The sequence below is a fragment of the Carcharhinus amblyrhynchos genome, chromosome 9 (assembly GCF_965287045.1).
Source record: "Carcharhinus amblyrhynchos chromosome 9, sCarAmb.v2.hapA, whole genome shotgun sequence".
Taxonomy (NCBI): domain Eukaryota; kingdom Metazoa; phylum Chordata; class Chondrichthyes; order Carcharhiniformes; family Carcharhinidae; genus Carcharhinus; species Carcharhinus amblyrhynchos.
Window position 1 is genome coordinate 38,829,147 of NC_137332.1, and position 13,132 is coordinate 38,842,278.

Genomic DNA, 13,132 nt, shown 5'->3' on the forward strand with positions numbered 1-13,132 from the left:
AATATATGCCGTATCTTGTATGAAATATTGTTCTATAGTAGATGTGTAATAGGTGTAAGCCTTGGCTCAGTGCTTACTAGCATTCTCGCTTTTGGGTGAGAGGGTTACGATTCAAGTAACAATCTGGAACTTGAGTGCATAATCCTCACTGACACTCTAAAGGAGAATTGTAGAAGTAATCCACTGTTGGAGGTACTAATATCAGATGAAGTATTAAACTGAGGCCCAGAAAAGATCCCTTGGCATTATTTGAAGAAGACTAAGGGAGTTACCTGATTGGCCAACATTTATCCTTCCACCAACACCACTTAAAAAGGAAAAAGTTTATCTGGTAATTTATCTCATTGCTGTTGGAGCCTCTTGCTGCATGGAAATTGGTTACAATGTTTTCTTACATTACAATAGCAGTTTTTGGACTTATGCTCGTTAAGGACAGATTTGCAGGGCTGTGCGCTGAGAGCTGGGCAATGGGATTAATTAGATTGCCAAACAGCCACCTGTTCTGTACAATTTTACGAACTGTACTTCATTGTTTATAGAAGCTTGTGTAATCCACATTCTTAATGTAATACAGCTCTTCACACATTTTATTAGTAGAAAACAATTATATATTGTATGATTGTAATTACTGTTAAATGTTATATTTCCAAACAAAATTTTTGACTTTTTGTTTTGTGCATCAAATATCTTAATACTAACCTTATTTCTCAATGACAATTTGATTTAAACATGTAGTCTGGTGTACCTATCCAGTATGGTATCCAAATGTAGATACACAATTCTGAATTGACAGAAACCATGCGCTGCTTATCTAGTTTTAGCGTATTCAATTCATGCTGTATTTTATTTAAAGACTGCAACATGTTAGAAGTCAAGTCTCATTTCTGTAAAATTTGCAATGTTTTCTATTTTTGTTGACTTAAACTGATCAATAAATGATTTAAACAGGTTGTGATATAAAGATTTTCTAATTAGTGTTTTCTGTTGGCAATTTATAAAGATCTTGATCCAAACATAATCCAAATTTAAGCATAACATTTTTCAGCAAACAAATTATGCATTTCTCAGTATTCCATATTAAAATGAAATATTAATGTCCCATTAGCATGAGAAACTGAACAAAGCCCTTCACTGTGTAAAATAAGTCAAAATACATGTTTGCTATAACACAATTTGCTTCTAGGCACCAAAAACCTAAATGTTGCAATTCATACATGAAATTTATGTAGGATAAATTAAATAAGGTTATAATAATAGAAATTATGAAGCAGTTAAAACATTGCAATTAACTGGACAAGTTAAATTTAATTTTAAAATAAAAATTGTATTGTGAGTGATATTAGCCAGAAGTTGCTTTAATTATCTACTGTTATTTTGAGATTTATGAGATTTCATCTATATTGCTCTAAGAGTAAAATACATGCATCCCCTACATGATGTGATAGTATCTGACAGCTGTGTGAAAATTCCCATTGCAGTGGTTTTATTCTATATAGTTTTTCTGCTAATGAAGGAACTGTAAATAATATAGTTTTGATTGAAGGATGTTGCAGAGATGGGTTACTTGTACTGAGAATTTTAAAGTCTTAAATTTGTACTTTATTTATCAGAGAAAGCTGCTTGCCATCTACCTCCATCATGACGACAGTGTTCTTACAAATGTGTTCTGTTCGCAACTGCTGTGTGCTGAATCTATTGTCTCCTACCTCAGTCAAAATTTTATCACTTGGGCATGGGACGTGACGAGGGAATCTAACAGAGCAAGGTACTCAATTTTATTCTCTAACTTGCATTTGTTTTAATTGAAGCTTACTATTTTTTATTGATGCAGTACAAGCAGAAAGAATACATGTTCTAAATGTGCCCTGATTGAGCTTTAATGTTACTTTGAAGGGAAGTAAACCCAAAGGTAAATATTGTGTAATTTAAGTGGTACCCCATTTTATAGAAATTATTTTTTCATTGTTTTATGTTCCTATGAGAATTAAGGATTATGGTGAGCAGGTGGTCAAGTGGAGCTGAATCCATGAAAAGATCAACCATGATCGTATTGAATGGTGGAGCAAGTTCAAGCGGCCAGATGAACTGCTCCTTATTCTTATGTTCTTATATTAATTTATTTGTAAGGATTTTGTTTGATGTTGCTGATCGAGGATGACCTTCCCCAGTTTTATTAGAAACACTGGGGGATGTGACATTGAACCCCTGATGTAGAGTTCCATGACCCTATTGTACAATAATTTGACATCGCAAAGCTATGCCTTTCTCAACCCAACCTGAATTCACGGATCTATTGTTTTCAGTAGAACTGATCAAGGATATTCTGTTCCAAGTATTATGGAACAGAATAGATGGGAAAAAAGCTTGGCCTTCTCTCGAGCTCAGAAAATGTTTGATGAGCTTGTGTTCTTTATTATATGTTTCTGTTGAACCTTATAAAATTCAACTAGTGAAGGAAAATTGCCAGTTGAAAAAGAATTCAACAAATCAGACTGTTGTAGGAATAAGTGGCCAAATTAAGTGGCAATCAGGGTGACTGTATTAATATTCCTCATTAAAAAGTGTCAGCATTGGAATTTGTCGTGACCATGTGTCAGAATTATGAAAGCTGCATGTTAATTAGTGCAGATAGGAAGTACACACAGACTATCTGATCTTTTAACAGGTGGTTAAGCCCTTGCAACGAATAATTGTAAAAACTTCTACAGGCATTCTTATCCTGATAGTCAATAGACCACTTTACCTTAAAGCTTTAAAAAAGTGTGTTTGATTAGTGTCTCTTCCTTAAAAGAATGGAGAGCCTTCTCTGAAAAATACTATATTTAGACTTGACTGCTCCTTTAAACATACCTATCACATTTTTCCAAGCATTATCACAGGTAGTTTGTATGCTACTCTAAGAGCAGTTCGTTAATATTCTCTTCTGTAAGTATACTGATTTAAAAAGACCAGATAATTGGGACAATTAAAATTAGTATGTTGAGGAAATTTATTATGTAATCCTTGAGATATAATATCATTATATCATTATTGCTATAATATGTATCCCCCAGTCATTATTTTTTTAGCTAGTGATTTAACCTTGCAAATAAATCAGCATTGCTATGCATAGTTTCTAACGCTATTGCCAAGCTCGAGGCTGGGAAGTCTGTGGCAAGTAACGCACCACCTGAATCCCCAAAGCCTGCCCACCATCTACAAGACATGAGTGAGGCGTATGATGGCGTACTCTCCACTTGACTGGATGAATACAACTCCGACAATAGTGTGTACCGTCTAAAAGATGTACTGTACTTAAAAACAAAGAGAATCCTAAGGTGAGACTACATTTTATTCTTGGACCTCTACGCCAGGGGCTCAATGTCACATTCCCAGTGTTTCCAATAAGACTGCTGAAGCTCTAGAATCAGGAGAACCAGGGAAACAAAGCTACTGACTGAGACTACAAATTTTCCTGTAAATTAAGTGATGCCTTGTGATACCATATATTGTTTAATATGGACACATATGAGGAATGGCCTGGTTCAAGTCAACAGACTGGACAAACAACTTGGAAAACCCAACTCTAGGATTTCAATGCTGGTGGTAATATTTTTGTAAAATTAAGATTTGGATGGTTGCATTGTAATCATATAAGATTGATGGGCTGTCACAAATGTCGATCTATCTGAGCTACATATGGAACACTATGAGGTGACATCAAGGCAAATTTTATCAAGAGTAGCATCAAGGAACCCAAGCAAAACAGAAGTGATTGGATTCATACCTGGCACAAAGGAGCTAAGTTATCTCAGTCCTAAGACATCAGTGTTCAGTACCATCCACAACTCCTTGAATACTGAAGCAGTCCATGCCCACATGCAGCAAGAACTGGAAAACATTCAAGCTTGGGCGGATACGTGGCAAGTAACATTCATGTCACAGAAGTGCCAAACAATGACCATTTTCAACAAGAGTGAATCGAACTACTACTTCCCTTTGGCATTCAATGAATTGTTACTGCTGAATCCCTCACTGTCAACATCCTGGGGTTACCATTGACCAGAAACTGAACTGGACCAGCCACGTAAATACCGTGACTGCGAGAGCAAGCTCGAGGCTGGGAGTTCTGTGGCAAGTAACTCATCACCTGAATCCCACCTGCCCCTGCCCACCATCTACAAGACATACATGAGGAGTATGATAGTGTACTCCCCACTTGCCTGGATGAATGCAACTCCGACAACAGTGTGTACTGTCTAAAAGATGTACTGCAGTAACTCGCCAAGGCTCTAAGAGCATCTCCACAGAGAAGGACAAGGGCAACAGGTACGTGGGAATATCACCAGCTGTAAATTCCCCTCCAAGCCAAAAAACATGCTGACTTGGAAAATATCACCATATACTGTTGCTAGGTCGAAAGCTTGGAACTTGCTTCCATACAGCATTGTGGATGTACCCACACCACATGGACTGCAGCAATTCAAGAAGGCAGAAAACCACCACTTTGTCAAGGATAATTGGAGATGGGCAATAAATGCTAGCCGAGCCCGTGACACTCACATCATGTGAATGAACAAATTAAAATAACCTTGCACCTCTGTTTGCTGTGACACTTGTTGGCTAAAAATAACAGAATCTGAAATGATTCATGTGACTGCTCAAAGTCATTCAAGATTTTCTCTGTGTCCTTTGTTCTGCACGCACAATAGATTTTTTTAAATGTACTTTTTAAATGTAAGCTTTCTGTTACTTGTAAAATTTGGACTTGATATTTTTAAAAGAAATTGTACAGTTTTAGGAGAACATGTAGATTAAATTTTAGGTTGGATGCAAGTGTGGATAAGGGTAGGACTGAGGGGAGGAGGTTGGGGTTATGGAAATGGAATTTGGCCAAGGTGTGGATTTTAGTAGAAGGGGCAGCACCTTAACTGATATTGGCATGTTTGATAATTGTTACAATGCAAGAGAATAAAGAAAACCAGAAATATTTCTGGACTAGGCTAGGAGCAAGGAGACCAAAAGATCTGAAGCAAAGGCCAGGGAATGGAGCCGAATTTTGGAAGCTATGAGCTGGTGTCCAGGGACTGAATTGAAATTGGGAGTGGGTACAAAGCAAATTCCAGAAAGGCTAAAGGTGATATGGGTGGGTAGGTTGGGGAAGAGGAGAAGAATGTGATTTTGTATCCTTCGTAGCCACACTCTTCTGCCCCTAACTTGGGGGGTGGAAATTGGAACTGAGAAAGTTATGGGAAGGGATATTCAACCTGGACAAGGCATCCAGAACAACTATTGAATTGTGCACAGTAGCAGTGAATGGGGTTACTACAGTGTGTAGGAAAGAACAGAGTTGACTTGCTGTGGATGAACTTCAATTGTGGGACAAGAATGGAGGAAAACGGGTTGCATGCTGCAGGTTTAAGAGTTGGAGTGTTTATGACAGATCTAGGAACAGAGCCGGTCCAAAACACTAATTTAAAAATTAATAAATAAAAAGTTCAAGTAAAATGAGTGTCTGGAGTGGAAGATCAATAGAAAGTGAAGTGGGGAAATATTATCAGAGGAGGAATAACTTGGCCCAGAATTTTGCTGGAGTGGTAATATTCATTAGAATGCCACTCCACTCTTTTAGTTACCCAAGTCAGGAACTGTACATTTCATGTGTGATCTGCAGCAGGTCCAGAGCCCTTGCTGTGTGGGACAACTGAGAAAAGGTAAGTGGGTGAGAAGTTAGGGTTAGGTGTCAGGGTGGGGAGGAGGTTTTAGTAGTTGGAGTGGAGGGTTGAATCATCAGGTGGATGGTTGAGGGGTTGGTTTGGCTGTTTGGGGAGGTGGGTGGTTTAGCGGCAGAAAGAGCAGTATACCATAGTTAACCTAGGAGTTAGAAGTGGTTTTAATCCTTCTATTGTTTTTTGGGAAACTTCTGCTAAGAGTCTATACTGATTTAAATTGGAATTTCAAATGGTTCTGGGCATGTTTGTCTCCATGTATAAAAAGAAAAAATCCCTCTCTTTGTTTATTGCAACTCCTTTTAGGTCCTTGGATCAATCTCAACCAAATTTGATAGGATGATACCTTAGTCCAAGGGTATGTCATTTGGGAGTTGATATCTAAACATCTCACTGGATTTGGAGGGCTGGAGGCAGAGTCTTTGGCTTCCTCACAGGCGGTAGCATGGTCCTGCCTACACTGTGTCCCTGCCAACCCCTTAACTCTGGCATACTTTAAACAATCTTAACCATGCAAACCAAGAAAGTGTGACAAATTTGTCATAAATCTCCAATTTCCTTTCATTTATCATTTGTGTTTTTCTCACATTTGTTTCATGTAAGTGAAACAACACATATTACTTGTTAAGGGAAAGTGACAGGCAGCACACAAGCATGGAAATTGAAGGAGCTGGAGTAAAAAAAAACAAAAAGTGAACAGAAAATGACAACAACGATTAGAGAAGGAAATGAAGAGGCTAGAGCAAGAGGTTGACAATGCAAGAAGAGCCAATACTGCAAGTAAGAGACTGAAGACTAACTTCCTCAGAGTGGCCATCTCCATCAGATTGCTACTCCCCTAAGACTTGCCCACGCTGGAATTCCTAAGACCCTGTCTTGTCCACCTTCCTTACTGAGGCTGGGTGAAACAGGAGCAGTGCAGAGTGCCTCCATGGCTGCATCGGTGTAAATTAACTGGGGTGCAGAAAGTTAAATCACTTCCTTTTTATGGCATTTAAAGGGACAAAAGAACAGTAAAACTTCAATGGTCAGTGGTTTACCTGGAATGGGTAGACTGAGAAAGTTGCAGGGGTGATGCGCCACTGAGAGGAAATTACCACTTTTGGGCAATTACTGGGTAAATCCTGAAGTGGGAACTTCCTAGAGAGATTCCCCGGTGCATTATTGTAGTATCCCCTAAATGTGACGCTGGGAAGCCAGGGAATTATGGATGCAAGATTCCTTAAGAAAGCTTTCATCTATGATCCTCCTAATTGAAGCAGGCCCAGAATATTGGTAGTAAATCAGAAGTATGTAAATATTGTGGTGCAACAAAGTGGAAAAAATGTTGTGCAAATGGTAAGGTAGAATTGCCCCCCATCAGTGAGCCAACTGACCCACTGAGTATTCCTATGGGAACAATAACAAAATCAAAAAGCTTCTTGAGAAACATTAGGAAAAACAGCTGAGTAGAATCACCAAAAAAAACTCTTTATTTTTGCTCAAGAAAGAACATCTAATGAAATATTTAACATTTCATCAAACAATGAAAATGTAAACAGTGACACTGAAAATGAACAGAATGATACTAGAGACGCTGCCTTTGACACTGATGATGAAATATTCAGAGTATTAATAAACATTGAGGAAATTGGCATAGCTGCAAAATCTAATTCTGGGAATTCTTGAGAGTGACAACGTAGAGAATGATTCGCAGAAATCATATGGTAAAAATTATAAATCTATTTAAACTAGTTAATTCATGTGAAGGGAAGCAAATGAAAGTAAATTTGTTATGAAAATAAATAGTTGCTGTCAAATATTTTTAAGTATAATTTTGTGTGAATTTAAATATTTGTCTTTCATGTTTCTGGGATTAAAATTGTTAGTTAAATTATGCAGAATTGTTAGTAATTATGCAGAAGAAGAAAATTTAAGTGAATTGTTGAATGAAATCTATTGGATATAAGAAATGCTTCAAATAAATCACTTCATAGAAACATTTCCATGGTCTAATTTTTCAGCTTTCTTACCTGTCTCGTTCAATCAGTATGCCTGTAAGGGGAATATTTCAGGTTTTGTTTCTTATTTTTTTAAATCCAATTTTTAACTTTTATCCCTTTATTACCCAGATACAGAAAAGGTAATCCACCTTGTTCTTGTCAATAATTTACTCTTTAAATCAATAGGGTTCACAGCATTAAATGTCAGATATCATAGAATTATTAAGCATACTGTAATTAAATATGCACTTAACAGTAATCACCCAAAAGCTTAAATTTTAGCTGGGTATTTTAATTGCATCCCAGTTCCAAGCTCAATATACAAATTGATGCATTTTAGGACACCTGTCCAACACCCATTCTTTGTATGTTTGTAGAACAGTTATCATATTTAATTGTTACTTGGGCAGTCTTACAATTTGTGAAATGATGATTTGCACTTTGGTGGTAACTTTGTATTAAACATCACTTGGTGTGGCTTAGGAGCTCCACTCTGGCTCTGCCACATTTTCTGAAGATGAAAAGCGTAGGATTTGTTAGAATGTAAGCAGTGACAACATTGTATTTAATGTAATGTTACCAATGGTAACAAACTGTAAGGGTCAGCTGACCCAGTAAATCATGGAACCAATTACGAAATGATGTGATGGTCAGCTGAATTAATATAAATAAGAACCTGTTGGGAATTGTAGGGAGCTTGGAATGACCCAGGGCATAGCCCCAAGCTTGGAGTAATGAAGTTTCTTTCTTCAACCCTTTCTTTGATTTGTAAATTGGAGTATGTTTTGTTATATTTTTATTGTTTGCATTTGAAGAGTTACTTCTGAAGAAACAGGATTTGACCACTTTCCTTTGGACTCTCTTTTTGGTCATTTGAGCTTCAGTTTTCCTCACCCCATCTCATGCCTGTCCAAACAATCAGCCTCCGGTGATTACAGCCACTGGCGATTGTCTTCAAGATGTCTGCATTGCTGTCTGCCAACCTTGTGTCTCAATTGCAAGTGTCCCTGTCATGCAGGAATGGACATCCAGCAGATCATGACCCAGTGGCCAGCTAATTGTATGGAAGGTTTTTGTATTTAGCTGTCATGCGTTCATTGAGTGTGCCCATGCCAACACAGATGTTTTTAGCTTAGCAATGAGTGTATGCTGATGGAATTAGCAAACTCCAGAACCACTGTGTTGGTGACCTTGTTCTGCCATGAAATGCCGAGGATACATCTGCAACAATGAAGGTGGAAATTATTCAGCATTTTCTTCTGCCTAACGCTTGTTACCCAGGCCTCACTGGAGGAGTACTCTAAGGGATACAGACTTAGTAGACTTGTCGTTTGTTTTTTTGGTCAGCTTGCTATTGTTCTTACTCAGCTTAGACATAACTTTTGCAATGTATGTATTGACTTCAACATAAAGTGACATTGCTGGTGATTGTGTAAACTTGATGACTGAAGCTATCAACAGCCTTCAGCATTATTGTTTCACTGCTGATAGATATATGGTAACAACCTAGGCCATGACTCATCTCCCTGATGCTGATGGTCAAACCACATTCTTTACAGGCATGAGAATTTGTCCATTGCCACAGAAGGTGTTCCTTGGCATGGAATACTACCGTGGTATCCATGGTGTAGAAGTATTCAGAGAATTTGGTGCTGTTTTGCCTTGCATCTCAGACAGGCAAGGCTGAACAGCTTTCCATTAGTATTTGTGTGCAAGTCGACACCCTTGATACAACACCTAAAAGGATGTGACAGCAGCAAAGAGAGGTATGTGCCAAAGAGTCTCATTACCAGAACAGAACCCTACATTGACCCCAGTGGATCTCAAATGGTTTTGATGATGCCCATGTTGCTAACCTTGCCCATCATAATGCCATTAGAAGAGATCACATTAAGCAGCTTGTTGGGCAGCCAGTTTTCTCCAGTAGTTTGTCAATTGACTGTGATCACATGGTCAAACGCTTTGGTAAGATTGATGAAGGCAATACATATTAGTCTCCATCATTCATGGCATTTCTCTTGCAGTTGCTAGACTAAGAAGATCATGTCAAATATGGATTTTGTAGTTCTGAAGCCACACCAAGATTCAGGACAGATGAGTTCAGATGTGATCTGCAATCTGATAACAACAACATAGGCAATCTGCAGCATTGCAGTAATTGTAACACTGCAGTCACTTTGTTTTATAGGGTCACAACCATTGCATCACACGCATCCTGAGGCACTACTCCCGCTCTCCCTCCAGCAGAGAGAGAAGTGTTTCTGGATGCTCGACAAATGCCAATTTCCCTATTTTCTATCCACTTAAATTTGTTTAGTGTTCCAGTTTTGACTGCAGTCTGGGATAGAGAATTCCACAGACTTGTGACTGAGTGAAGTAATTCCTCCTAGTTTTTTAAAATCTGCCACATCTTAGCCTAAAAGCTATGGCTTCCCTTTCAAGAATTCCAGCAAGGGGAAATATCCACTCTACATCTGTCCTGTCAATTTCCTTTAGCATCTTTGGAAGTCTAGATAACTATATCTACAGGACCCTCTTTGTTAGATCTTTGAAGAGCTCTAGCCAATTAGTCCATCACAATTTATGCTTCATAAAACCATGCTGACTCTGGATTACATTTTGACTTTCCAAATGTCTCATTTACTACTATTTTAATAATGCATTCCAACAGTTTCCAAATGACAGATGGTAACCTAACTGGTCAATAGTTTACTACTTTCTGGATTTTTGAAACAAAAAAGAATTAAGGGTTATGGTGAGCGGGCGGGTAAGTGGAGCTGAGTCCACGAAAAAGATCAGCCATAATCTTATTGAATGGTGGAGCAGGCCTGAGGGGCCAGATGGTCTACTCCTGCTCCTAGTTCTTATGTTTTCTCCCCCCTTTTTGAACTGAGAAGTTACGTTAGCCTTTTCCCACTGCATTGGAACCTTTTCAGAATCCAGGGAATTTTGGTAGTGTTCCATCCTTCTCTCTAGATGTTATTGCATCAGCGATAAACTCCTCTTTTGTTTTCAAGGATGGAGCTGTTTTACTTGCTGATTGATCTGTTGTCTTTTTGATCCCAGCATACATTCCCTAGAATTCCGTGTCAGAGTTCATCTGGATGAATTGGCAAAGTTATGACCAACAGTCTTTAATGCAGCACCGAACAATCTGTTGGGCTATACTTCAAGCAGTTCTTAATGCATTCAGAATCCTCTTGCCTGAATATCTCTCGCAATTAATGAGAGTGGATTGCTTGGTCTCAATGAAAGGTTCCACTGCAATTACATTAGCCAGACAGCATTTTTTCTGTTCTTGCTTCCCATGTGTTGAAAGCGTGGTGTTGTAAATGATGTGTTGAAATACGTTCAGTTTTGGTTTTTGTTCTGCATGGCGCTGCTGGAGAGCACATGCTCAAATGAGTCATAGAACTATTGGATCTTAATTTGGTAGGCAGTTGATATGAGGATGATTGATTCAAATGAAAAAGCTTAAAGCATCCTCCCCCTCCCCCCTCCCCCTCCCCAGTAAGCCCGACTCGCTGGCTAGGGGGTCAGGCATTGAATGTGAGTGCCTAGTGGCAGTCACAACCCCATTCATTTACCATGAACCCGTACAAACTCCACATAGTCACTCAAGACCGGAATTGAATCCAGATCCCTGGCATTGAGAGACAGCAGTGCTAACTACTGCGCCATTGTGCTGCCTTGAATCTGTATTGCAATCAGTGCTATGGTTGCTGTGTATGCTGTTGTGGGAATCATATCTGGTGAAGTCTCTATTCGTTGTAATTTTTCTTTCCTAAGCCATTGTCCCTGAGGCAGGCGGGCCATGTCTCTTTGTCTGCACTTAGGCTGAAGCCCCAACAGGTAAAGATGTCCTAATTTGGGGATTCCACATGTCGCAGATCAAACTCCCCAAAGGATTACAGCAGAGGTTAACTGGCCCTGATTGAGATGAAGGACAGACAGAACATGTTCTGAACCATATGTGGATAGTTTGATCATTGAGAATAACTATTCCTTTACAGCGAAACTTACACCTTGCTCGTAGGTTGCCTATGAACTCTTCTCATGGCAAGGTAGCACAATGGTTAGCACTGCTGCATCACAGGGACGATTCACACCTTAGGTCACTGGACAGGTTCTCTCCGTGTCTGCGTGGGTTTCCTCCGGGTACTCTGGTTTCCCCCCTCAGTCCAAAAAGATGCGCTGGTTAGATGCATTGACCATGCTAAATTCTCCCTCAGTGTATCCGAACAAGTGTCAGATTGTGGTGACTCGGGGATTTTTACAGTAACTTCATTGCAGTGTTATTTTAAACCTACTTGTGACAATAAATAAACTTTTCCTGCCAAAGTAAGCCTTGTCTCTCATCGATAAGCTGTGTCGATGTTCATTCAAGATTAATCGCAATTGTTGAGCGGGCATTATCAACTAGCTTCAAATCATCTGTCAGTCCCATTCACATGGTCCTGATGTTCTGGCTTGCCAACTGAAGAGCTAGCATCATTTTTCATTTAGTTTATTTGTTTGCCTGGAATAGATTTGCTGAGCTGAGACGAAGCTCCAAGCGCCCAATATAGCAAGGTGGACCATGGTAAGTCAGCACCTTGCAGATTGGAGGTTCTCTGACTTAAGATGGTCAGTGGCTGACCAGTGGACACAATGGCCCTTTTCATGTACTCGTTAGAGTTTAGAAGAATGAGGGGAGATCTCATTGAGACGTATAAGATGATGAATGGGATGGATAGGATAGAGGTGGAGAGACTCTTCCCGCTCAAAAAAGACAGTAGGACTAGGGGGCACAGCCTCAAGATAAAGGGGAGGCGGTTTAGAACGGAGTTGAGGAGGAACTTCTTCACTCAAAGGGTGGTGAATCTCTGGAATTCTCTGCCCGTTGAAGTGGTAGAGGCTGCCTCGCTAAATATTTTTAAGAAGCGGGTTGATGGGTTTTTGATAAGAGAAGGGATTAAGGGTTATGGGGAGAGGGCGGGAAAGTGGAACTGAGCCACGACAGATCAGCCATGATCTTATTGAATGGCGGGGCAGGCTCGAAGGGCTAGATGGCCTACTCCTGCTCCTATTTCTTATGTTCTTATTTCTTATGTTTAAACTGCCTATAGCACCTATTCTCTACACCAGTCAAGCTCGGCTTACCACTCATAACTGCTGTAACCCGTGTTAATGATTCGTGGCAAAATTTAGTGCACCCTGTCGTATGCAAGCCTGGTCAAAAATCTGCGGAGACTCCATGTTGCTCAAATGTCAGGGCCCCCTCTTGACTATCCCTGTTGGATCCAAAGGAAATGCGGCACTGCATTTGGATCATCCTGGTTACAGAAGTTGTCAGAAAGGTGATATATTTAGACATCCAGTGTGCCTTAGGACTGCATTCCAGATTTTTTTGTCAGGGTTTATCTCTAGCTCCACAGCCATGTGGATACAAAGAAATATTTG

The 13,132-nt window shown here is 39.5% G+C and overlaps 1 protein-coding gene across 1 annotated transcript in view; it reads left to right on the forward strand.

Moving 5' to 3' along the window:
* Window positions 1-13,132, forward strand: part of faf1 (Fas (TNFRSF6) associated factor 1) — a 312,720-nt gene that overhangs the window by 202,043 nt on the left and 97,545 nt on the right. The window contains exon 13 of the mRNA XM_080195485.1: window positions 1,611-1,765. Coding sequence (XP_080051611.1) covers window positions 1,611-1,765 — 155 coding nt within the window. The remainder of the gene's footprint in view (window positions 1-1,610; window positions 1,766-13,132) is intronic.